This window comes from Chelmon rostratus, chromosome 16 (assembly GCF_017976325.1).
Source record: "Chelmon rostratus isolate fCheRos1 chromosome 16, fCheRos1.pri, whole genome shotgun sequence".
Lineage (NCBI taxonomy): Eukaryota > Metazoa > Chordata > Actinopteri > Chaetodontiformes > Chaetodontidae > Chelmon > Chelmon rostratus.
The window spans coordinates 1,142,441-1,169,196 of NC_055673.1; the positions used below are offsets into that span (position 1 = coordinate 1,142,441).

The following is a 26,756-nucleotide window of genomic DNA, read 5'->3' on the forward strand; positions in this document are numbered from 1 at the left end:
TCTACCTGTGAATGTGTAAATAAGTGGGTCAGTGCTCTCAGCAGTGAGGAGGAAACATCATGACATGTTGAGCTACAGTTCACTGACTCTGTGTGTTTGCATATGTGTCCTGCCTCTCTGCTCCCAGCCGTTAAGAGGCCAGTGTTGATCAGTGGCTGTCCAGGCCTTTCAGAGCCACTCACACACCGGCAGCACCATCATGAGCTCACTGGTTCTACTGCTGGCCACCCTGGGGCTCCTGGTTCAGGGTGAGACTCTCTTCTGAAAACTTGGCTTCAGGATGCAACCAGCTTCACCACAATCATGTTCTGCTGTGATGGAGAAACACTGAAACAAGCAGCATTGACCTTCTTCCATCTATTCTCCATGTTAAAGAAATGATGCTCTTCTGTTCTGATGCTGATCATCTTCCTCCAAGCTGGATTTGTCTCAATAACCCTTCTCCTGTTTTTCATGTTTTCCAGGTTCATCAGGACAAATCGCTGTGACTCAGTCTCCTGAATCTCAGTCTGTTGTTCCAGGACAGACTGTCTCCATCAGATGTAAAACCAGTTCAAATGTTTACAGCTATCTCAGCTGGTACCTTCAGAAACCTGGAGAAGCTCCTATACTCCTGATTTATTCAGCTTCAAGCCGTCAGTCTGGAGTTCCAGGTCGTTTCAGTGGAAGTGGATCTGGGACTGACTTCACTCTGACCATCAGTGGAGTTCAGGCTGAAGATTCAGGAGTTTACTACTGTCAGCAGAGTTACAGCTGGCCGTTCACACAGTGATACAACGTCGTACAAAAACCTCCCTCAGCTGGAGAGGAACTGATCTGAATCAACAGCTGCACTCAAACTAAAACTAAAGGCTTTACTAAAAATAAATAGTTAATAATAATTCACTTACTTATTCACAATATTTGAACATTAAATATACTGTACAAAACAAAAAGTTATATTTTTAATGTATTCACTCAAACAGGGTTTGAAGCATCTTGTTGCACATTGAAGCAGCAGGATGATACTGATGAAACTCTTAAACTATGATTTTACTTCTTTGAAAAGTTTATTCGATGCAGTGTGCTGACAAATGAACACTAAGCTTGTTGACATTAGTTTAATGACTTACCGTCTGTTATAGAAACTCAAACATTCATAAATTATGGCATAAATTTATATCTCAACGATATTTCAATTTTGTTGCAACAATACGAATCATCTCTCAAACATGTTTTATTTATTTTATTTCAGTTCAGCAAAATTGTATTTCATGACTGAGACCAATGATTTATGAAGTGTGGAATTCAGTAACACTTTCATCTTTTTCCATCTTTCATTTGTCTTTGTGTTTGTGGATCTTCAGCAGAAGCAGGATGTAAAGAGTTTCAGGGATAAATTTGAGTTCACAAGAATTTGGTTTCTCTTTACGCAGATGATACAATTCTTCTTTAGAAAATGTTTTTCATGCTTTTATAGTTTAACTTGAAGGACAGTGCATGTTCTTTAGATAAACCCAAAGCAACAACAGCATGACAGTCCTCACCATCACTGATTTGCATGAATCAAAAATGATGAGGACTTTTGTCTGAGTTTATTAACTCTTTGATAATCAGTGTATATGGAAACACATGATGTGATGTGAAACATAATTTATAAAGTCATCAAGGAAAAAATACATGTTTTAAAATATTTTAGGTTAAATAGCATCACTGCAACTATTAAAAGAACATTTCTGAAAACACTTTGGAGATAATAAATTTTCAAACAAGTGATTTGAAGAACACGTCTTTATTTTCTGCAAACACTGAAATAATATTGAAACGTTGCAACAATCTAGTGAATATTTCTATTTGTCAAATAACAGACAGAGACAGAGTGCAGAGTGAGAGCAGTAGCAGAGTAAAACCAGTAGCAGAGTCTCAGTGAGGCAGGTCAGGACTGGGAACACTGGTCTCTCCTCAGCGTCTCTGAGAGAGGAGTCTGGGAGCCCTGGGTGGCCTCGCAGGTCACAGAGCCCACCTTCCCCCACTGGTCTGCAGGGAGCCTCAGGGTGCTGCTCCAGCTGTAGTGGCCGTCCCTCTGCAGCACCCCGGGGCTCCTGCTCTCCTCCCAGCTGCTGCTGCTGCTGCTGCTGCTGCCGTCCACCTTCCAGGACAGAGTCCAGTCTGAGGGGAAGCCCTTGTTGGCCAGACACATGAGCGTGGCCTTCCCCTGCCGCAGCTCCTCACTGGAGGGGGGCAGCACCGTCAGGGTGGGACGGACGTCACCTAGGAGACACGGGGACCACACGGCTGTCAATCAAACACCAGACACCTGAACACCTTTACTGTGTGAGAGTTTCTGTCAGGTGGTTTTTCTGCTCCACCAGTCACTCACTCACACATTGTTTCACTTCCCTTTAAGAAACCTCTCATGCACATCAGCACAGAAAGAGTCCTCATATGACCTGAAATATATCAAACTGCACGAGAAATAAAACAATCTGATTGACATTTTAAAACACAAAAACCTCTTTTAGACTTTTTGAAGAAAACAAGAAAATACAGTTTGAAGATATTTTCAGTCGTCTGTGATTTCATTCAGAGTCCTGATACATTTATACAAAAACATTTACTGTGGAAACTCTCAGAAGTTGATGAGATCCAACGATATTATCAGCCAAAAATAAGCCAGGACCATCAGAGAGCTGTCAACATTATTTCAAAAAGACATTTTGAGCCGTTTGAGCAGATCAGAGATTTAAAGGCATTTTCAACATTTTCATCTTCGTTCAAAATGATTTTTACTCAAATTCAAAACGCTTTAAAATGAGAATCAAAGAGCAAATTTACACACGTGTGAAAAGTACGAGTGTTGTCGTTTCATCGTTCCGACACTTCAAACGGTTCACATTTCACAAATGAAATGAAACGTTTCAAGAGAAGTTGAGTGAAGCTGCTTTGAGTTCAGCTTCAAGGTTAAACAGCAGAAACGGACAATAAAACTGAGTCTTTAAAGTGATTTTGATCCGTCCGATCAAAAGTTCAAGTTACTGCAAATGTTCAGACACATGAATTCAAACATTTACTGATGAAACAATATTTAATATTTGAGCAGAAACTTACTTCCAACGTCCAGTCTGGTTCCTCCACCAAAAGTCCACCACAGTGATACAAACTGACTGAGTCGTCGTACAAAAACCTCTCACTGCAGAGAGACACGGCTCTCTGACTTTGTCTGACAAAACTTAAACTACAAGAACTCAAGTTTCCACTTTCATCTAAAGATTTAAATACGAGACTTCTCCTCTGCACCGAGTCATTATATTATTTACAGTCATGATTTCATTTCAAACACAAAACTGCACTTAAAACTGCAACTGAGAGAAAATAGAAGTGAAGATGGAAAATCACAAATTTAGATTTCTAAACAAAATTTATTTACAGAAAAGAAAAATTTGCTGACAATCGAATAAAATCCATCAAAAACTGAACTTACTTCCAAGTTCCAGTCTGGTTCCTCCACCGAACGTGTACCAAAGTGATACAAACTGACTGAGTCGTCGTACAAAAACCTCTCACTGCAGAGAGACACGGCTCTCTGACTGTGAACACAACAAACTCAACATGAACACTTCCAGCTGTTGAAAGAATGAACTATTTCATCTTATATTGATCAAACTGTGACACGACTGATCACAATTCATCACATTTTTATGTTTTTATTTTTACGTCTGTCTAAAAGTCACATTTAATTTGTTCTCGCATTAAATTAAAACAAAACATTGTGAAAGAAAATGAATCCAGAGTCCTCAAACCAAATCAACATTGAAATGATCACTGAGTGTTTATCAATGCTCTGATAAAGTGATTGATCCACTGATCAGCAGCATCATCAGACTAATCCAAGTCCCTGTTGGAGTCAGTCAGAGCATTTCCATAGAGAGCCACTTTGCATCAGCAGCACCATGCTCCAGTGCTCTGGGAGAGTTTATAGTCCTGAGGGTTGAACACTGGATGACTGACAGCTGTCCTTCATGACAACAGAAGCCACAGAAATCCTCCTCATCAAAAACATGACTCTGATCGGCGTCCTCATCTGGACTCTCCTCTGCTGCTGCTTCACAGGTAAAGTCCAGAGGATCAGAGTCCTCTCCTCTATGAACGTCCGTCCGTCTGAAATGAAGCCGACAAAACCGTGACGCTGCTTTATGTTTGTGTGTCTGTATCCTCAGAGTCCAGAGGCCAGATCACAGTGACTCAGCCTGGAGCAGTGAGCTCTGCTCTGGGAGAGTCCGTCACCATCAACTGTAAGACCAGTCCAGAGGTTTATAATGGGAACTATTTACACTGGTACCAACAGAAAGATGGAGAAACTCCTAAACTGCTCATTTACTATACTAACAGCCGAGCATCAGGGATTCCAGATCGTTTTACAGGCAGTGGATCAAACACTGACTTCACTCTGACCATCAGTGGAGTCCAGACTGAAGATGCAGCAGTTTACTACTGTCAGAGTGTTCATTATATCAACAGTCAGTGGTTGTTCACACAGTGAAAAAGAGTCGTACAAAAACCTCCCTCAGTCAGACTGAACAGAAACTGAACTGACTGCTGCAGCTGGAAGCTACAACAGAGACTGATACACTTCACTGAGGACACACACACACACACACACACACACACACACACACACAGGTCGAAGCCCCTCCCTGCGGATCATCAGTATTTTACAGGAAGTGATGGCCTGCTTATCCAGGAGCACAGAAAAAGCTTCACTTCATAAATTCATGAGGTTTTCAGCTCTACGTGTGAATAGAAAACAGCAGAGGAGCAGAAAGTCTTTTGTTGACCGTCATTAAGAAATGTACGACTGATGTGAACAGCCAGGCTGCTGCTCATGTGAGGGTTGACATATTTCAGCACTTTTGCTCCATGAACTCTGTCATGCTGCCGTTGTTTGGTTCAGTGTCACAAAGCAAAGGCAGCATCATGACGGGTTTCCTTTATGGCAGTTTTGAAGGATCTCTGTGCAAAAGGGGCCTCTGATAGGCTGCACTGACTGAACTATGAGACATGACGAGTGATGCACGTAAACATCGTTTTGAAATAAAATCAGGTTCTATGAATGTCAAATCTTTAGCTTGTTTCAGAGAGACACCCTCTGTCTCCGTAGATGTAACGGACCAACTGGAGTCTTTTAAACAGCAACACATGACAGAGTTTTTAAATGCTGTCAGCTCTTTCATTAGTCTGTTGATGAATGGTTACTCTGAAATTTTAATATTCTTGCAGGAAAATCTCAGATCAAAGATATTTTCTGTACGTTGATGCAGATGATATGCTGCTTTACATATACAAATCTGCAAATCCTCTTTCCATTATATTTGGTTTGTGTAAAGATTTGGGATCATATCAAGGAACAGATCAAGCACTTGTTATGAATACTCATGAAAATCAGCCCAACAACAGAGAGTTACAAGATTTTCCATTGAAATGGTCAAAATATGGGTCATTTTAACAAAGTTCCATAAAGCAGAAAACAACTGACGACTAATGGAGATCTTAATAGTATTAATAAAAATTCAGAGAAACTAAAGTCAAAACATTTTGTGTGTAACATGTGTAACATACATGAGTTGTATATTAATTGTTTTATATGGCAAATCTAAGACAAAATCAACAACAAATAACTTCATGAAAACTTCTGATTTGATGAAATCTGTATTATTTTAAAATCTTGAAACCATCAACATTAAAACAAGACAACAAGAGAGAAAGAGAAAGAGAGAGTGTTGCAGATGCACAGCTGTGTATCATCCACTCTATTAATGGAAGCACTTCAATTCTTCACTGATCAAATTGATCGTTTCCTTTCATCCCTGATTAATCTCAGCTCTTTTCCAACATTAGCACTGTGTGGTCTGGTGTTGTGGTGTGTGAAAAAACTAAAACCAGCTTTTTGTGAAATGAAATTAGATTTTGAGTTTTCGGTTTCGCTTACCCTCATGTGCACCTTAATCTTCTCGATGAGTTTTAGTCTTGCGTGTTATAGTCATGATCTGTTTTTGTGTTCTGTATTGTAGTTATTAACACTAGACAATTCTGGTGCCGCCGAAATTTGACAGTGGCACGAGGGGGCTGCTGGTCTTATTAACTGAATCAATAAACATGAATGAATTTAATGGAAATGAACCATCTCTGTTATCATACAAAGTTTCCTTTTACTAACAGAGCTAACGGCGCTAACGCTAATGGCGCTAACAGAGCTAATGGAGCTAACACGTATCGAGCTAACAGAGCTAACACTAACGGAGCTGACAGCTAATGGCGCTAATAGAGCTAACGGTGCTAATGCTAACAGAGCTAGCAGTGCTAACAGAGCTAACGGTGCTAACTCTAACAGCGCTAACAGAGCTAATGGAGCTAACAGAGCTAACACTAACAGAGCTAACAGCTGATGGCGCTAATAGGGCTAATGGTGCTAATGCTAAAAGAACTAACAGTGCTAACAGAGCTAGCAGTGCTAACATTTCCAATAGAGCTAGCAGAGCTAATAGCACTAATGCTAATGGCGCTAATCGAGCTAACGGCGTTTTGTCTGTCTATGTATATGAGGCTGTCTGTGTGTATTTAACTGTATTTGTGTGTGACTGTGTCTGTCTGTGTGTATCTGTTGTTGTGTGTGACTGCGTGTGTGTGTGTCTTCGTCTGTTTGTTTGTGTGTGTCTGCTTGAACTCCACATTTATTAAAATTGTATTTTGAACAAGCAGCCCAAACAGTTCCTACATGGAGATGTGTTTGGTATATGTGTGTCTGAATGTGTATGTGTGTGTGTGTTCAAGTTTTGCCCCACCTGCTGATAATTACCTCTCTATCTCTCCCACTTTTTACCTGTTCCTGTTCAGTTTTGACGTGCTTGTTTTTAATCACTTTTTAGCTGTTGGTTAGCCCTGTTTGTGTGTGCGTTTGTGTGACTACTGTCTCGACTTTTTTGGGAAAGCGCTTTCTGAAGCTGAGTTTAGCTGCTTGTTGGACAGAGATTGTTTTCAAACAATGCCCTTGTTTTTACTGAGCTCGTTAAGAGGACAACTTTGATCTTAATGGATTTAATCATTCTCAGGCTGGTTGTCCTGCCGATGTGTGTGCGTGGGTTATTGACCGGTATGTGTGTGTAAATGACAGTTGCACCTGTTGACAATTCTCCCCTAGAAAAGCTACTTTTTTGCTGTCGGTTTCTTCCGAACAACTTGTGATTGTGACAAAATCATAGCTGCTATCAAAAAACTGATTACACTGTGAGATGTGGACATGTCTGGGCCAGATGTACGTGTGTTTTATGTCCAGATATTCTTTAGAAAAATAACTAAATGGTCGATTTAAAAAGACGTTTTAATGGAGCAGCAGAGAAGGGCAGCTGGTGCAAGATCCCTCTTTATTTAAATTTGATGGGGGCCAACCCTTTAAAATTGAACTTTGACGAGAGAAGAAAGGTTTGTCTACAAAAAGATCCAAAAATTATGTGTCTCCTATTCACCGTTTGGATTTTACATCAATTTTAGAAAAAAAATTCAGGCGATTTCTCACTGGCTCTTTCACTCTAAGTGATGATGTCATCCACTCTAGGGGGAGAAATTCTGAGCATTTTTTGAGAAACTTTATGGTCTTCAGATGGTCATAGCTCGAAAACCATGAGAGATGTCAAAAAAATTGCTGAGGTTCATTTCGACCCAACAAAATTATCTACGTTTTAAAGTTTGAATGAAGTCTCTAGGAGAAAGTATGGCGAAGCAGCGGACAATTGAAAAAGGCAGAAAATTGAGGAATTTCCCATTCATTTCTTATAGGAAATTCTACGCAGTTTTTTGCGAATAGCTTTGTGAATTATTGACAAAAGAGCTATAAAAGACATAACACACCATTCCCGATCGAGCCGCACATTTTGAAATATAGTTTGCGAGGGTTTTCTCAAAGTTGTGGGACTACTTACGCGCCGAAATTCTGGCGGAAGATGAAAAATGGGAAGAAAAAACGCGCGGGATAACAATAGTGGATCGAGCTACGCTCCTCTTGTGTTGCCTCGTGCCACTAATAAGACTATTTTCAAGCTGGCTTCTCAGCCAGATCCCTCTTGTAAAACAGATCACAATAAGACTATGAAATGGCTCAGTAGATGAAAAGGAAAGTGTTGTTTTTGAGATTAATTTGCAGTTACTGTACAGCATCCTGAGTCTCTTTAATTCTACATGACTGATTGATGACTGATTGATTTCTTTATTTTCGTGTCATGCACACAAATGTGCCCAACCCACATGGGTTTACAAGACACCGATATATTGACATTGCAGCAATACATCCTAAACAATAATTCTGCTGCTCAGTTCTCAAACAAAATATCTTGCCTTTTATTCCAGGCCCGGTAAAGAAATTTTGCCATGAAAAGGGTTCCCCTTCTGAAACATAGTTCAAGTTTTTCATGGTCATCCAACCAAAAGAAATCAAAATAAATAGAAGACATCCTATTGAAAAGTACCTCTCTGATATCTGCGTATACAGGACAGTAAAACATACAATGAACCTCATTCTCAACTTCTCCCAAATCACACAGCAAACAAAGTCTGTCCTTCTCTGGAGTAGCATTAAACCTTCCAGTCTCTAAAGCTAATGGTAATGTTCCTGAGCGTAACTGTGCACACAGGGATCTCTGTCTTTTGCTTAAATTATACTGTACATAAGGTTCCACACAGTAGCTGTCCTTTATAAGACAATAAGTACGCAATTTTGTTTTATACCAAATGTCAACAGACAATTTTTCTATAAACTTAAGAAACATGTTACTCCTCATCTCCTGAATATCACAACATAACCTATTATAGAAAATAAATGATGAATTATTCAAATGAAATAAAGATTTTAGCTCATTAGCCCAGGGGTGAAGATTGGAGATGCTCCAATTAAATATCTTTTTGTAATTCTCTGGTTGGGCATCTTCACCAGTCTATTCCAGAGACGAAGCATTTGACATTTATGTCTGATGTTTGGAGGTTCCCATCCAATATCTCCGGTAATGGCCAAGACAGAAGCAAATTTATGGACTCCCAGAAATGATCGAATTGCTCTATAATGCACTGTATTGCAACATGTATGTATGTAACATGTAAGCCCCAAACACCAGAAGCATAGTCAGACACCGGACAGACACATGAATTGTATTGTTCTGTATAAGTATGGAATCCTAAATTACCACAATGCTTTACTTTGTTCAGTACAGATCCCAAAGCTCTGCCTGCTGACTGAGCTAAAACATTAACAGCTTCCTTAAATGTCATGTGTTCATCCAGTGTCAAACCAAGATATTTATACTGGTCAGTATATGACAGCACTACTAAACCCAAATTAAAAAATAACTTGACTTCTCTCCAATGATTTCCTCCTGAAGTGTACAATTTGTATTTTATCTTGATTTATCACTAGTCTCCATTTCCCGCACCATTCCTCAACAGTGTTCAGCATACTCTGCAAATTTTCTTCATTTTCAGCTAAAAGAACTACATCATCCGCATATAATAGTATGCCCACAGTCTGATCATCAACTTTAATTCCCAAGCTAGAGGTCTTAATCTGAACAGCTAAATCATTCACATAAATTGAAAACTATGTTGGTGACAAGACATCTCCTTGGTTCACACCGTATTGTTGGGAAAACCATCCTGTTCTGTATTCATTGACTTGAACACAAGCGACAGGAGCCTGATAAAGGGACTTGATAGCATAATAAAACTTTCCATTAACACCAGATTGTAAAAGTTTGTATTGAAGAAGTTCTCTATTAATCGAATCAAATGCCTTCCTGAAGTCAATAAAACAAGCAAATATCGACCTGTTCTCCTTAATTCTTGATTGTATCAGAGAACTAACTACAAATATATGGTCAATACAAGCTCTAGATTTTCGAAACCCGTTTTGCTCATCCACAAGTAAACCTGTCCTCTCCAGGTGTTCTACCAGCCTGCAATTTAAGATTGATGAATACAGCTTATACACACAACTAATTAGACTAATACCCCTGTAACTAAGAGGCAGCTTGGGGTCATTTCTAGTAGACTTAGGAATAGGTTTTATAAGAGACTTCTGCCACTGTGTAGGAATGGTGCCATTGTCAAAAGTGTCAAGATTGAAATAATTCAAATAATACATTGAATAACCTTGGTGACTTTAGAATTTCATAAGAAATATCATCAATTCCACTGGCTTTTTTCAGTTTGCATCTATCTATTACATTTTTTACCTCTTCGACAGAGAAATTTGCATTCAAAAATACATTATAGTTATTATCAATTTTCATTTGACTTTCTAATGATTCTTTTAAACTTATTATATCTTTCAGAAAAACGTCATCAAATGAATCATTGCACCCAGAAAACAAATCTGCAAAATCCTTCTCCCATCTCTGTAGTACAGCCCCTAAGACAGAGCTACATTCACCATTCTCTAGTTTTACCTCCATAGGAATCTCCCTTAACCTCTTGGGGCCCAGTTTGTTTATTTCATTCCAGAAATGTTGAGGGTTATGAGTTTGCAAGTAATCAATATGCAGAGAAAGACCTCTGTTAAAACTGTGTTTCACTGTACGTAACATCCTGTCAAATTTGGTTTGCTTTTCTTTAAATTCCATCTTCAACTTTTCCCTCAAAATTTTATTCGTACATTTCAGAAAAACTTTTTCTGCTATTTTTTGAGTATCCCATAAAGCCTGCAAATCCTGATTCCAGTAGGATTTATGAGAATTTCGAATGTTTCTATGGCTCTTAGTCTTCTTAACCCCCCTGTTAAGTGCTGTATAAACAAAGCCACAGAATCTATCATACCAGGCATTCAACTCCTTTTGATTATTCTTAATAATTCCCAGTTGTTCTGTAAAATCTTGTAGTACTTTATTGCATTGACTAGTGGCCAAAAATGAATCAGGAAGTCGTTGTACTGTAGTCTTCCGAGTATACGTTAAATGCAGCTTTTCTTTAACAAAATGAGGTCTTACTTAAATTTGTAACGACAGTAGAGAATGGTCAGGTAATTTACATCTATCACCCAGCAGACACAGGCCTTCATCTCCTAATCTCTCTATTAACTCCTTTGGGGTAAAAATCCAAAGTTTAACACAATTACTTAAACATTCATGTGGGGCAATAATGTAATCTACGACAGCTTTTCCTTTAACAGAAATTGAAGTGAAGTTATCCTTGCCCAAGAGTATTCTACCATTGAGCACACAGCATTTAACATCTCTCGAAAGTTCAATTAACGTTTCTCCATAGTTGTTGACAAAGCTATCGAGATTACTTCTTTCAAGTATATTATCCACATCACTTATACTATCGTCAAGATTGCCAAGACGACTATTGAAATCCCCACACAAATAGACAGCATCCGCACCCGCCAGACTATATATCTGAGCAGTTAAATAGTCAGTTGTTCCAGCAGTGAGGAGGAAACATCATGACATGTTGAGGACAGCTACAGTTCACTGACTCTGTGTGTTTGCATATGTGTCCTGCCTCTCTGCACCCAGCCGTTAAGAGGCCAGTGTTGATCAGTGGCTGTCCAGGCCTTTCAGAGCCACTCACACACCGGCAGCACCATCATGAGCTCACTGGTTCTACTGCTGGCCACCCTGGGGCTCCTGGTTCAGGGTGAGACTCTCTTCTGAAAACTTGGCTTCAGGATGCAACCAGCTTCACCACAATCATGTTCTGCTGTGATGGAGAAACACTGAAACAAGCAGCATTGACCTTCTTCCATCTATTCTCCATGTTAAAGAAATGATGCTCTTCTGTTCTGATGGTGATCATCTTCCTCCAAGCTGGATTTGTCTCAATAACCCTTCTCCTGTTTTTCATGTTTTCCAGGTTCATCAGGACAAATCACCCTGACTCAGTCTCCTGAATCTCAGTCTGTTGTTCCAGGACAGACTGTCTCCATCAGATGTAAAACCAGTTCAGGTGTTTACAGCAATCTCCACTGGTACCTTCAGAAACCTGGAGAAGCTCCTAAACTCCTGATTTATGATGCTTCAAGCCGTCAGTCTGGAGTTCCAGGTCGTTTCAGTGGAAGTGGATCTTGGACTGACTTCACTCTGACCATCAGTGGAGTTCAGGCTGAAGATTCAGGAGTTTACTACTGTCAGAGTTATTATGAAATCAACAGTGAGGGGTGGTTCACACAGTGAAAAAGAGTCGTACAAAAACCTCCCTCAGTCAGACTGAACGGAAACTGAACTGACTGCTGCAGCTGGAAGCTACAACAGAGACTGATACACTTCACTGAGGACACACACACACACACACACAGACACACACACACACACACACACACACACAGGTAGAAGAGAAGCCCCTCCATGCGGATCATCACACAAGGTGATGGTTCTTTAAACTTCATTATTTTACAGGAAGTGGATGGGCTGCTTATCCAGGAGCACAGAAAAAGCTTCACTTCATATATTCATGAGGTTTTCAGCTCTACGTGTGAATAGAAAACAGCCTGGTCAGCGGGCTCTGGCGTCTCGTGCACAGCACACTATAACAGGAGCAGCACATTCATTTAGCTAATGCTACTGGATAGCTAGCATACAAAGTATCTCAAACCTGAAACTCCTCGGTAACATCCTTAATGGAGTTGTATGAAGTATCCCTCACACGCTCTACATCTAAGTAGTTTATACTACATATACATTTATAGAATAAACATGGGTTCGTCATACCAATTACCATTTATTTGCCCGTGCTGTGCACGACAACTATTGAGCCAATAACAATTAAATGAATAAAACCAATAACAGCAAGTGGAATAATTTGACATTTATACCCTGTTACATGTACAGCAACCTGAGTCTCTTTAATTCTACATGGGGATGATTTGAATAGTCAGTTGGTCCAGCAGTGAGGAGGAAACATCATGACATGTTGAGGACAGCTACAGTTCACTGACTCTGTGTGTTTGCATATGTGTCCTGCCTCTCTGCTCCCAGCCGTTAAGAGGCCAGTGTTGATCAGTGGCTGTCCAGGCCTTTCAGAGCCACTCACACACCGGCAGCACCATCATGAGCTCACTGGTTCTACTGCTGGCCACCCTGGGGCTCCTGGTTCAGGGTGAGACTCTCCTCTGAAAACTTGGCTTCAGGATGCAACCAGCTTCACCACAATCATGTTCTGCTGTGATGGAGAAACACTGAAACAAGCAGCATTGACCTTCTTCCATCTATTCTCCATGTTAAAGAAATGATGCTCTTCTGTTCTGATGGTGATCATCTTCCTCCAAGCTGGATTTGTCTCAATAACCCTTCTCCTGTTTTTCATGTTTTCCAGGTTCGTCAGGACAAATCACTGTGACGCAGTCTCCTGAATCTCAGTCTGTTGTTCCAGGACAGACTGTCTCCATCAGATGCAAAACCAGTTCAAATGTGGGTAGCTATCTCCACTGGTACCTTCAGAAACCTGGAGAAGCTCCTAAACTCCTGATTTATTCAGCTTCAAGCCGTCAGTCTGGAGTTCCAGATCGTTTCCGTGGAAGTGGATCTAGGACTGACTTCACTCTGACCATCAGTGGAGTTCAGGCTGAAGATTCAGGAGTTTACTACTGTCAGCAGGGATACAGCTCGTTCACACAGTGATACAACGTCGTACAAAAACCTCCCTCAGCTGGAGAGGAACTGATCTGAATCAACAGCTGCACTCAAACTAAAACTAAAGGCTTTACTAAAAGTAAATAGTTAATAATAATTCACTTACTTATTCACAATATTTGAACATTAAATACACTGTACATAACAAAAAGTTATATTTTTAATGTATTCACTCAAACAGGGTTTGAAACATCTTGTTGCACATTGAAGCAGCAGGATGATACTGATGAAACTCTTAAACTATGATTTCACTTCTTTGAAATATTTCAATTTTGTTGCAAAAATACGAATCATCTCTCAAACATATTTTATTCATTTTATTTCAGTTCAGCAAAATTGTATTTCATGACTGAGACCAATGATTTATGAAGTGTGGAATTCAGTAACACTTTCATCTTTTTCCATCTTTCATTTGTCTTTGTGTTTGTGGATCTTCAGCAGAAGCAGGATTGAAAGCAGGGGTCACCAACCTTTTTGAAACTAAGAGCTACTTCAAGGGCACTGAGTAATGCAAAGGGCTACACTCTGATAATACACTTCTGAAATAACAAAGTTACACAGTGTACCTTTAATTTGATATTATCATTAATGATATTCTATGTGAAGACACTGATCGCATATGATCCATCACAATAGTTATTCAGAATGATTAAACAAGGTCGGAAACAGATACATTTCAATATGCAATATCCAATTGTTTCATTTTCAAATGATCACTTCCACAACATTTTGCAGGAAATCTTTTTCAATTTTTACGAGCCACTAACAGTTTTTATCAAATCATAAACTCTGAACCATGTTTGTACAAATTATCAATTTTGTAAGATTTAACAAAAATCGGCTGCCTGGTGGGTAGTTAGCATGGTAGCTTTTGTGACATGTACTGAAGTGTCTCTCCACGTTGTGCCGCTCAGCCGTCGCCACAGTCGCACCGCAAGTGAGACACACGCAGTTGTCTTTCACGTTAGTAAAAAAGAACTCTTCCTCCCATTCACTGTGAAAATGAAGTTTTCTTCCTTTTTTCTGCTGTTTTTGTGGGTAGAAAACGCGTTCGACTCCTCATCTTTGCAGCGCTCACAAGCAAAGCAAAGCTGGTTTGTCATGCGCAGTAGACTGACCTCCGACCCAGACTACGTCAGAGTTCGTAGATTAAACTTTTTTTATGATATACTTTTTTTTACGTTTTTATGTATTCGTTTTTAAATTTACATCACTGTAAATGTAATTCAAAAAGAATAGCAACACAATTAATTAGTTGTTAGTTGTTTAGTGCTCTTTTTGGAAATGGCTTATGGGCGACTGATGTGGATGCTGCGGGCGACCTGGTGCCCCCTGGTCACCGGGTTGGTGACCCCTGATGTGAAGAGTTTCAGGGATAAATTTGAGTTCACAAGAATTTGGTTTCTCTTTATGCTGATGATACAATTCTTCTTTAGAAAATGTTTTTCATGCTTTTATAGTTTGACTTGAAGGACAGTGCATGTTCTTCAGATAAACCCAAAGCAACAACAGCATGACAGTCCTCACCATCACTGATTTGCACGAATCAAAAATGATGAGGAGTTTTGTCTGAGTTTATTAACTCTTTGATAATCAGTGTATATGGAAACACATGATGTGATGTGAAACATAATTTATAAAGTCATCAAGGAAAAAATACATCTTTTAAAATGTTTTTGGTTAAATAGCATCACGCAACTATTAAAAGAACATTTCTGAAAACACTTTGAGGATAATAAATATTCAAACAAGTGATTTGAAGAACACGTCTTTATTTTCTGCAAACACTGAAATAATATTGAAACGGTGCAACAATCTAGTGAATATTTCTATTTGTCAGATAACAGACAGAGACAGAGTGCAGAGTGAGAGCAGTAGCAGAGTAAAACCAGTAGCAGAGTCTCAGTGAGGCAGGTCAGGACTGGGAACACTGGTCTCTCCTCAGCGTCTCTGAGAGAGGAGTCTGGGAGCCCTGGGTGGCCTCGCAGGTCACAGAGCCCACCTTCCCCCACTGGTCTGCAGGGAGCCTCAGGGTGCTGCTCCAGCTGTAGTGGCCGTCCCTCTGCAGCACCCCGGGGCTCCTGCTCTCCTCCCAGCTGCTGCTGCTGCTGCTGCTGCTGCCGTCCACCTTCCAGGACAGAGTCCAGTCTGAGGGGAAGCCCTTGTTGGCCAGACACATGAGCGTGGCCTTCCCCTGCCGCAGCTCCTCACTGGAGGGGGGCAGCACCGTCAGGGTGGGACGGACGTCACCTAGGAGACACGGGGACCACACGGCTGTCAATCAAACACCAGACACCTGAACACCTTGACTGTGTGAGAGTTTCTGTCAGGTGGTTTTTCTGCTCCACCAGTCACTCACTCACACATTGTTTCACTTCCCTTTAAGAAACCTCTCATGCACATCAGCACAGAAAGAGTCCTCATATGACCTGAAATATATCAAACTGCACGAGAAATAAAACAATCTGATTGACATTTTAAAACACAGAAACCTCTTTTAGACTTTTTGAAGAAAACAAGAAAATACAGTTTGAAGATATTTTCAGTCGTCTGTGATTTCATTCAGAGTCCTGATACATTTATACAAAAACATTTACTGTGGAAACTCTCAGAAGTTGATGAGATCCAACGATATTATCAGCCAAAAATAAGCCAGGACCATCAGAGAGCTGTCAACATTATTTCAAAAAGACATTTTGAGCCGTTTGAGCAGATCAGAGATTTAAAGGCATTTTGAACATTTTCATCTTCATTCAAAATGATTTTTACTCAAATTCAAAACGCTTTAAAATGAGAATCAAAGAGCAAATTTACACACGTGTGAAAAGTACGAGTGTTGTGGTTTCATCGTTCCGACACTTCAAACGGTTCACATTTCACAAATGAAATGAAACGTTTCAAGAGAAGTTGAGTGAAGCTGCTTTGAGTTCAGCTTCAAGGTTAAACAGCAGAAACGGACAATAAAACTGAGTCTTTAAAGTGATTTTGATCCGTCCGATCAAAAGTTCAAGTTACTGCAAATGTTCAGACACATGAATTCAAACATTTACTGATGAAACAATATTTAATATTTGAGCAGAAACTTACTTCCAACGTCCAGTCTGGTTCCTCCACCAAAAGTCCACCACAGTGATACAAACTGACTGAGTCGCCGTACAAAAACCTCTCACTGCAGAGAGACACGGCTCTCTGACTGTGAACACAACAAACTCAACATGAACACTTCCAGCTGTTGAAAGAATGAACTATTTCATCTTATATTGATCAAACTGTGACACGACTGATCACAATTCATCACATTTTTATGGTTTTATTTTTACGTCTGTCTAAAAGTCACATTTAATTTGTTCTCGCATTAAATTAAAACAAAACATTGTGAAAGAAAATGAATCCAGAGTCCTCAAACCAAATCAACATTAAAATGATCACTGACTGTTTATCAATGCTCTGATAAAGTGATTGATCCACTGATCAGCAGCATCATCAGACTAATCCAAGTCCCTGTTGGAGTCAGTCAGAGCATTTCCATAGAGAGCCACTTTGCATCAGCAGCACCATGCTCCAGTGCTCTGGGAGAGTTTATAGTCCTGAGGGTTGAACACTGGATGACTGACAGCTGTCCTTCATGACAACAGAAGCCACAGAAATCCTCCTCATCAAAAACATGACTCTGATCGGCGTCCTCATCTGGACTCTCCTCTGCTGCTGCTTCACAGGTAAAGTCCAGAGGATCAGAGTCCTCTCCTCTATGAACGTCCGTCTGTCTGAAATGAAGCCGACAAAACCGTGACGCTGCTTTATGTTTGTGTGTCTGTATCCTCAGAGTCCAGAGGCCAGATCACAGTGACTCAGCCTGGAGCAGTGAGGTCTGCTCTGGGAGAGTCCGTCACCATCAACTGTAAGACCAGTCCAGAGGTTTATGGTGGGAGCTATTTACACTGGTACCAACAGAAAGATGGAGAAACTCCTAAACTGCTCATTTACGTTGCCAACAGCCGAGCATCAGGGATTCCAGGTCGTTTTACAGGCAGTGGATCAAACACTGACTTCACTCTGACCATCAGTGGAGTCCAGACTGAAGATGCAGCAGTTTACTACTGTCAGAGTTTTCATTATATCAACAGTCAGTGGTTGTTCACACAGTGAAAAAGAGTCGTACAAAAACCTCCCTCAGTCAGACTGAACAGAAACTGAACTGACTGCTGCAGCTGGAAGCTACAACAGAGACTGATACACTTCACTGAGGACACACACACACACACACACACACACACACACACATGTTAAATATATTCCACACTTCATCGTCTCTTTCTGTGATAATACATTGAGTTTAATTGAAGGAGCAGACGTGACGATTTATGTGAATCAACTGGCAGAAATGAAATTTAACATTAATAATTCTCTTTAAATTTGTGTACAATCACCTGAAATAAGAATAATTATGTTTTTGTTGTCTTATATTGAGCTCTTTATATCTCCAGAGGGAGCGGGTCCTCTTCCATGAAAACCGCTATCTTGCACAGCCACATTTCTACAGTGGCCCAGAATGGACAAAACAGACACTGGCTCGAGACAGCACCTTTAATGTTTGTCCCAAGTTTCACAGCCACCGTCAGAATTCATACACGCTTGCAAATGAAAGGGTGAGACAAGAGGTATTCAGCTGGTTGCAATCTGAAACATCATCATTAGATCACAACATCCTTCACACTGGACCTTTAACACAACGTTTACAAGACATTGATGTCCTTATGTCCTCTGTTGGCATTTTTCATTCTTCCCTCAGCTGCATAGATCGGTACAAGCATCTGTATTTCCAGCATGTGAGCACATTTTCAATACCATCAAATCTGATTGTCCCTGAAATCAAACAACACAATCTCATTAGTTTCCCGTCTGTAGACAACAATCGTAATTGTTGAACTAAACAATTATGGCGCTGCCGCAATTTTGACAGTGGCACGAGGGGGCTGCGGGTCTTATTAACTGAATCAATTGACATGAATGAATTTAATGGAAATGAACCATCTCAATTATCATCCAAAGTTTGCTTTTTCTAATAGAGCTAACGGCGCTAATGCTAACAGCGGTAAAAGAGCTAAGGGAGCTAATGCTAATGGAGCTAACAGAGCTAATGCTAACGGTATCAATATAGCTAACAGCGTTTTATCCGTCTATGTATATGAGGCTGTCTGTGTATATTTATCTGTGTTTGTGTGTGACTGTGTCTGTGTGTCTTCGTCTGTGTGTGTGTGTCTGCTTGAACTACACATTTATCAAATTGTCCCAAGTATTTTGAACAAGCAGCCCAACCAGTTCCTACATGGAGATGTGTCTGGTATATGTGTGTCTGAATGTGTATGTGTGTGCGTGTGTAACTTCTGCCCCACCTGCTGATAATTACCTCTCTATCTCTCCCACTTTTTACCTTTTCCTCAACAGCCACTTTTTCACTGTCAGTTACTTCGAACAACTTGTGATTGTGACAAAAGCTACTATCAAAAAACTGATTACACTGTGGTATGCAGACAAGTCTGGGCCAGATGTACGTGTGTTTTATGTCCAGATATTCTTTAGAAAAATGACTAAATGGTCGATTTAAAAAGACACACTCCAGCAGGCTGCGACTCAGAAAACAGGAGATTGTATGGGTTTAAATGGAGCAGCAGAGCAGGGCAGCTGGTGCAAGATCCCTATTTATTTAAATTTGGTGGGGGCTAACCCTTTAAAATTGAACTTTGATGAGAGAAGAAAGGTTTGTCTCCAAGAAGATCCAAAAATGATGTGTCTCCTATTCACCATTTGGATTTTGAAAAAAAAAATCAGGTGATTTCTCACTGGCTCTTTCACTCTAACTGATGAGGTCATCCAGTCTAGGGGGAGAAATTCTGAGCATTTTTTTGAGAAACTTTATGGTCTTGAGATGGTCATAGCTCGAAAACCGTAAGAGATATCAAAAAATGTGCCAAATTCATTTCGACCTGACAAAATTATCTACGTTTTAAAGTTTGAATGAAATCTCTAGGAGAAAGTATGGCGAAGCAGCGGACAATTGAAAAAGGCTGAAATTTTTGGAAATTTCCCCAATCATTTCTTATGGGAAATTCTTCGCAGTTTTTGCGAATAGCTTTGTGAATTATTGACGAAATAGCTATAAAAGTCGTAGCACACCATTCCCGATCGAGCCGCACGTTTTGATATATAGTTTGCGAAGGTTTTCTCAAAGCTGCGGGACTACCCACCGAAATTCTGGCAGAAGATGAAAAATGGGAAGAAAAAACGCGCGGGATAACAATAGTGGATCAAGCTATGCTCGCTATGCTCTCTTGCGCTGCCTCGTGCCACTGATAAGACTATTTTCAAGCTGGCTTCTCAGCCAGATCCCTCTTGTAAAACAGACGTTTACGGCAGTTCTCGTTTACGGCAGCAGAGTGTTGGAGTTTGAGAAGACACATAAACAAATAAAACTTCCTAAACTGCCAAAAAAAAAAGAGGGATGGCACCACTCACCTCCCCATCTGCTTCTTGTGAGGGCTGCCTTCAGCTCAACAAGAAGGTCGCTGAACTGGAGGGAAGAGTCTCTCTCCTACAACAAATCGGAGAGGACGAGCGGCTAATCGACACCATGCTAGCGCAGTGTCTGAGCACTGTAGCAACAACCGGCGACGGCGCTAGCGGAGACCTGGACGCTACAGTGCCGTGGATCGATCCTGCCCAGTCCCTGAATGGAGATCAATGGGCCAGAACGGGAGCCAGACCCAAGACTCTTCTGTGTTCCACCCCGGGACAGCCGGCACCATGGACGGTGGTTCAGCACGGCGGAAAATATGCCGGTAAACTGCAGAAAACACCTTCCCCACCTCCAGCCCAGGATCTCTGTCTCTCCAACAAATTCACCGTACTGGACGAGCAGGAGTTCCCTCCACTCTCAGGACCACTATCAGGATCCACACAGCGGAACCCCGGACATCGGCGGTCTGCACCCTCCACCATCAGCGCCGGACACCGGCGGTCTGCACCCTCCACCATCAGCGCCGGACACCGGCGGTCTGCACCCTCCACCATCAGCGCCGACACAGTGGGCCCCATACCGGCTGCTGCCCCCTCTGCTCTCCGTAAGGCTGTGGCTCTCTCATTCACACCACGGACAAATCCTCCATCAGCCGGCCCACCCAGCTCCCGGGCGTCCCCTCCAACCAGCGGGCCATCTGCTCGGTCGGGTCCCTCAGCCTCCACCACCAACGGAAGACACCCATCCGGCGAGCCCTCCATCCGGTCTGGTTTTACGGCTGCCGCCACCGGGGACCTGCGGCCCGGCCGGGCCTCCCGGCTGCCTCTGCCCGACCACGGTCCTGGTCCTGGTAGCCGGCCTCATCCCACTACCATCATCATCGGGGATTCTATCATCCGGCATGTGAAAACACACAAAACAAGAGCACTCCTGCAGAAATTTTACCTGCTTCTTGTGATTTTATTGTTGACAATTTTAACAGCAAACTGGAAATAACACTGGACTCTGTCGCTCCACTTTTAACCAAAACCATAAAAACAAAACCTACACCACCGTGGAGAAATAACGACGAAATCAGAAAACTCAAAAGAAATTGCAGGAGTGCAGAGAGGAGGTGGAGAAAAAGCAAACTGACAATTCACTATGAAATATTACGTGAACAGCTGAAAATCTACAACAACACAGTCAAACTGGCACGAATCTCTCATTTTTCAAGACTCATCACAGACCATAAAAACAACACCAAATTCCTGTTCTCCACCATCGATCGTTTAACTAATAGCAATTTTAAAAAACCCTCCAAACCCCCATCAGATGCCCTCTGTGAGGACTTTGCAGACCACTTCAGAAATAAAATCGATAATATCAGATCCAGTCTTTTACCCCAACAGAATTTATTTTTTAACACACCTGTACCATTACTTTTACCTGAGGCAACACTGGAGAGTTTTGCCCTGGTGGACGCAAGGACACTTGGTCGAACTTTCTCCCAAGTAAACCCAACAACCTGCCTTTTAGACCCAATTCCCACATCACTTTTAAAAACATTTTATGGCTTCTTTGAGGAACAGATTTTAAATATTGTAAATTACTCGACGGGTGTCTTCCCCGCTGCCTTTAAAAACATCAGTGGTGAAGCCCCTTCTGAAGAAGAGTAACCTAGACCCCAACATTTTTAATAACTACAGACCTGTGTCCAACTTACCATTTTTAAGTAAAATATTAGAAAAGCTGGTTCTTAATCAATTAAATGATTTTTTAAATAGTATCAATATTTTAGAGAAATACCAATCTGGTTTTAGGATGAACCACAGTACAGAGACGGCCCTTTTAAAGATTTTAAATGACATTAGGTATAACGCAGACTCACATAAACTGAAGGCAAGAGAGAGAAACTTTTACCAAAACTACAGGATTTTAAACCAACTCAATGTGTAAAGAACCTGGGCGTCATTTTTGACTCTGAGCTGAATTTTATTCCACATATTAAAAATGTAACAAAAATAGGTTTTTATCATCTTAAGAATATAGTCCGCCCATCTCTCTCTCAAGCTAACACGGAGGTGCTGATGCATGCCTTTATCTCCTGTCGTTTAGACTACTGTAATGCCCTGCTCTCTGGCCTCCCTAAAAAGACCATTTCTAACCTGCAACTATTACAGAACTCAGCCGCACGCGTGCTGACGAAGACCAGAGGGCGGGCTCACATTACACCGATTTTAAAATCGCTGCATTGGCTCCCCGTGTGTTTCAGGATCGATTTTAAGGTTCTTTTATTAGTTTTTAAATGTCTTAATGGTCTTGGGCCCACTTATTTATCTGACATGCTTTTATCATATCAACCCTCGCGGGTCCTGAGGTCCTCCGGCACTGGACTTTTAATTATTCCTAGAGTTAATACAAAAACCCACGGGGAGGCTGCATTCAGCCATTACGGCCCTCGACTATGGAATAGCCTGCCGGAGAACATCAGGACTGCAGAGACTGTTGATGTTTTTAAAAGGAGGCTCAAGACTCACCTTTTTGGTTTGGCTTTTAACTGATCTCTTTTAAACTTTGAATTCTTCTATTATGCTATTTTTACTTCTTATATTTCTTATGACCTGTTCTTAGTTATGCACTTTATCAGTATTACATCTTAAAATCTTATTACTTTTATTTAGAACCTACTATTTATTAGTTATTTATTTGTCTATTTTTCCTCTACATTTGTAACTTTCTTAAAGCTTCTAATTTTTGTGCATTATACCTACTTTTATTTTTAATTTATTTGGTTATTTATCTATTTATTTATTATTTATCTTATTTATCTATTTATTTATTTTTTCTTTGGTCTTGTAATTTCTAGCTTCAGTGTTTCCTCATGTGGGGGCCTCCACACTGGGGTGTATGCCCGGTCTGCCCACGGGGGCCGTTGCTTGGAGGCCGCCTGGGCCCGAGGGACTTGGGTGGCTCTGCATTAAGTGCGGAGTCTGCCCCTGTCCATCGGCGTCTGGGTGGTCTCTGTGGCGGCGCTCCCAGTGGCCGCCGGCTGTGACCCTTCCCAGTGTGGATGGCTCCCATAGGTGTTTCCTCACATGGTTCCTCAGTGCCCTGCCATGTCTCAGCACTGTGTGTGTGTGTCTGTGTGTGTGTGTGTGTGTGTGAGTGTGTGTGTGAGTGTTTGTGAGCGCACGTGTGTATATATCTGGAAGCGGGATATTGTCTGTCATATTATGCTTTTATTCTCTCTGTTGTTGTATTCTTTTATCTTGTGAAGCACTTTGTGTTGCATTTTAAATGGATGAAAAGTGCTACATAAATAAAGTTTGATTTGATTTGATTTGATCACAATAAGACTATTAAATGGCTCAGTAGATAAAAGGAAAGTGTTGTTTTTGAGATGATTTTGCAGCTACTGTACAGCAACCTGAGTCTCTTTAATTCTACATGGGGATGATTTGAATAGTCAGTTGTTCCAGCAGTGAGGAGGAAACATCATGACATGTTGAGGACAGCTGCAGTTCACTGACTCTGTGTGTTTGCATATGTGTCCTGCCTCTCTGCTCCCAGCCGTTAAGAGGCCAGTGTTGATCAGTGGCTGTCCAGGCCTTTCAGAGCCACTCACACACCGGCAGCACCATCATGAGCTCACTGGTTCTACTGCTGGCCACCCTGGGGCTCCTGGTTCAGGGTGAGACTCTCTTCTGAAAACTTGGCTTCAGGATGCAACCAGCTTCACCACAATCATGTTCTGCTGTGATGGAGAAACACTGAAACAAGCAGCATTGACCTTCTTCCATCTATTCTCCATGTTAAAGAAATGATGCTCTTCTGTTCTGATGGTGATCATCTTCCTCCAAGCTGGATTTGTCTCAATAACCCTTCTCCTGTTTTTCATGTTTTACAGGTTCATCAGGACAAATCACCCTGACTCAGTCTCCTGAATCTCAGTCTGTTGTTCCAGGACAGACTGTCTCCATCAGATGCAAAACCAGTACAAGTGTTAGTAGCTGGCTCCACTGGTACCTTCAGAAACCTGGAGAAGCTCCTAAACTCCTGATTAATTCTGCTACAAGCCGTCAATCTGGAGTTCCAGGTCGTTTCAGTGGAAGTGGATCTGGGACTGACTTCACTCTGACCATCAGTGGAGTTCAGGCTGAAGATTCAGGAGTTTACTACTGTCAGCAGAGTTACAGCTGGCCGTTCACACAGTGATACAACGTCGTACAAAAACCTCCCTCAGCTGGAGAGGAACTGATCTGAATCAACAGCTGCACTCAAACTAAAACTAAAGGTTTTACTAAAATAAATAGTTCATATTTGAACATTAAATATACTGTACATAACAAAAAGTTATACTTTTAATGTTTTCATACAAACAAGGTTTGATACTGATGATACTGTTGAAGTAATACTTCACTTTGATCAGGTCATTCCCTGGAGCATGATGACATGTGGACAATCAATTTGTAGATATTAATTTTATTTCTTTCCATTTTTCATAGAAACTAAAATATTAATTTACTGGATGATAAAATGTCATCTCAGTAATATTTCATTCATGTTGTAAAAATACTAATCACATCTATAACATATTTAATTGTTTTCATTTTTTGTCCAACAAATTTGTATTTTATGATTTAGACCAAAATAATTTATGAAGTATGTATTTTAGTAACACTTTCATCTTTTTCCATCTTTCATTTGTCTTTGTGTTTGTGGATCTTCAACAGAAGCAGGATGTAAAGAGTTTCAGGGATAAATTTGAGTTCACAAGAATTTGGTTTCTCTTTACGCTGATGATACAATTCTTCTTTAGAAAATGTTTTTCATGCTTTTATAGTTTGACTTGAAGGACAGTGCATGTTCTTTAGATAAACCCAAAGCAACAACAGCATGACAGTCCTCACCATCACTGATTTGCATGAATCAAAAATGATGAGGAGTTTTGTCTGAGTTTATAAACTCTTTGATAATCAGTGTATATGGAAACACATGATGTGATGTGAAACATAATTTATGAAGTCATCAAGGAAAAAATACGTGTTTTAAAATGTTTTTGGTTAAATAGCATCACTGCAACTATTAAAATAACATTTATGAAAACACTTTGGAGATAATAAATATTCAAACAAGTGATTTGAAGAACACGTCTTTATTTTCTGCAAACACTGAAATAATATTGAAACGTTGCAACAATCTAGTGAATATTTCTATTTGTCAGATAACAGACAGAGACAGAGTGCAGAGTGAGAGCAGTAGCAGAGTAAAACCAGTAGCAGAGTCTCAGTGAGGCAGGTCAGGACTGGGAACACTGGTCTCTCCTCAGCGTCTCTGAGAGAGGAGTCTGGGAGCCCTGGGTGGCCTCGCAGGTCACAGAGCCCACCTTCCCCCACTGGTCTGCAGGGAGCCTCAGGGTGCTGCTCCAGCTGTAGTGGCCGTCCCTCTGCAGCACCCCGGGGCTCCTGCTCTCCTCCCAGCTGCTGCTGCTGCTGCTGCTGCTGCCGTCCACCTTCCAGGACAGAGTCCAGTCTGAGGGGAAGCCCTTGTTGGCCAGACACATGAGCGTGGCCTTCCCCTGCCGCAGCTCCTCACTGGAGGGGGGCAGCACCGTCAGGGTGGGACGGACGTCACCTAGGAGACACGGGGACCACACGGCTGTCAATCAAACACCAGACACCTGAACACCTTTACTGTGTGAGAGTTTCTGTCAGGTGGTTTTTCTGCTCCACCAGTCACTCACTCACACATTGTTTCACTTCCCTTTAAGAAACCTCTCATGCACATCAGCACAGAAAGAGTCCTCATATGACCTGAAATATATCAAACTGCACGAGAAATAAAACAATCTGATTGACATTTTAAAACACAAAAACCTCTTTTAGACTTTTTGAAGAAAACAAGAAAATACAGTTTGAAGATATTTTCAGTCGTCTGTGATTTCATTCAGAGTCCTGATACATTTATACAAAAACATTTACTGTGGAAACTCTCAGAAGTTGATGAGATCCAACGATATTATCAGCCAAAAATAAGCCAGGACCATCAGAGAGCTGTCAACATTATTTCAAAAAGACATTTTGAGCCGTTTGAGCAGATCAGAGATTTAAAGGCATTTTGAACATTTTCATCTTCGTTCAAAATGATTTTTACTCAAATTCAAAACGCTTTAAAATGAGAATCAAAGAGCAAATTTACACACGTGTGAAAAGTACGAGTGTTGTCGTTTCATCGTTCCGACACTTCAAACGGTTCACATTTCACAAATGAAATGAAACGTTTCAAGAGAAGTTGAGTGAAGCTGCTTTGAGTTCAGCTTCAAGGTTAAACAGCAGAAACGGACAATAAAACTGAGTCTTTAAAGTGATTTTGATCCGTCCGATCAAAAGTTCAAGTTACTGCAAATGTTCAGACACATGAATTCAAACATTTACTGATGAAACAATATTTAATATTTGAGCAGAAACTTACTTCCAACGTCCAGTCTGGTTCCTCCACCAAAAGTCAACCACAGTGATACAAACTGACTGAGTCGTCGTACAAAAACCTCTCACTGCAGAGAGACACGGCTCTCTGACTGTGAACACAACAAACTCAACATGAACACTTCCAGCTGT

At 41.0% G+C, this 26,756-nt stretch overlaps 1 protein-coding gene and 6 gene segments (V, D, J or C); 4 read left to right on the forward strand and 3 right to left on the reverse strand.

Moving 5' to 3' along the window:
- Window positions 1–199: 199 nt before the first annotated feature.
- Window positions 200–776, forward strand: LOC121619201. The segment is given in 2 exon segments: window positions 200–248; window positions 465–776. Coding segments are annotated over 2 exon segments (357 nt in total).
- Window positions 777–1,755: 979 nt separating this feature from the next.
- Window positions 1,756–3,790, reverse strand: LOC121619973. The segment is given in 3 exon segments: window positions 1,756–2,250; window positions 3,461–3,516; window positions 3,780–3,790. Coding segments are annotated over 3 exon segments (402 nt in total).
- A 243-nt stretch (window positions 3,791–4,033) lies between these two features.
- Window positions 4,034–6,096, forward strand: LOC121619172. The segment is given in 2 exon segments: window positions 4,034–4,089; window positions 4,197–6,096. Coding segments are annotated over 2 exon segments (375 nt in total).
- A 5,505-nt stretch (window positions 6,097–11,601) lies between these two features.
- On the forward strand, window positions 11,602–17,898 carry LOC121619974. Its single transcript, XM_041955914.1, has 6 exons — window positions 11,602–11,652; window positions 13,327–13,627; window positions 15,589–15,676; window positions 15,779–15,877; window positions 17,302–17,359; window positions 17,467–17,898. Exons 1-6 carry the CDS (start codon window positions 11,604–11,606, stop codon window positions 17,787–17,789), a joined length of 918 nt encoding a protein of 305 aa, XP_041811848.1. The 5' UTR covers window positions 11,602–11,603; the 3' UTR covers window positions 17,790–17,898.
- LOC121619225 lies at window positions 15,399–16,784 on the reverse strand. The segment is given in 2 exon segments: window positions 15,399–15,893; window positions 16,731–16,784. A coding segment is annotated over 1 exon segment (264 nt).
- Window positions 17,899–23,781: 5,883 nt separating the features above from the next.
- LOC121619190 lies at window positions 23,782–24,360 on the forward strand. The segment is given in 2 exon segments: window positions 23,782–23,830; window positions 24,047–24,360. Coding segments are annotated over 2 exon segments (357 nt in total).
- Window positions 24,361–25,275: 915 nt separating this feature from the next.
- LOC121619215 lies at window positions 25,276–26,663 on the reverse strand. The segment is given in 2 exon segments: window positions 25,276–25,773; window positions 26,611–26,663. A coding segment is annotated over 1 exon segment (264 nt).
- Between the last annotated feature and the right edge of the window lie 93 nt (window positions 26,664–26,756).

Bases quoted from the DNA above. Each gene is read 5' to 3' on its own strand.
- LOC121619974 (XM_041955914.1), top strand. From the start codon at position 11,604: ATGAGCTCACTGGTTCTACTGCTGGCCACCCTGGGGCTCCTGGTTCAG. The intron at 13,628-15,588 runs GTGATACAACGT...GTCTCTCCTCAG, and splicing joins GGATACAGCTCGTTCACACA to CGTCTCTGAGAGAGGAGTCT. The intron at 15,878-17,301 runs GTGGGACGGACG...ATCCTCCTCATC, and splicing joins AGGGGGGCAGCACCGTCAGG to AAAAACATGACTCTGATCGG.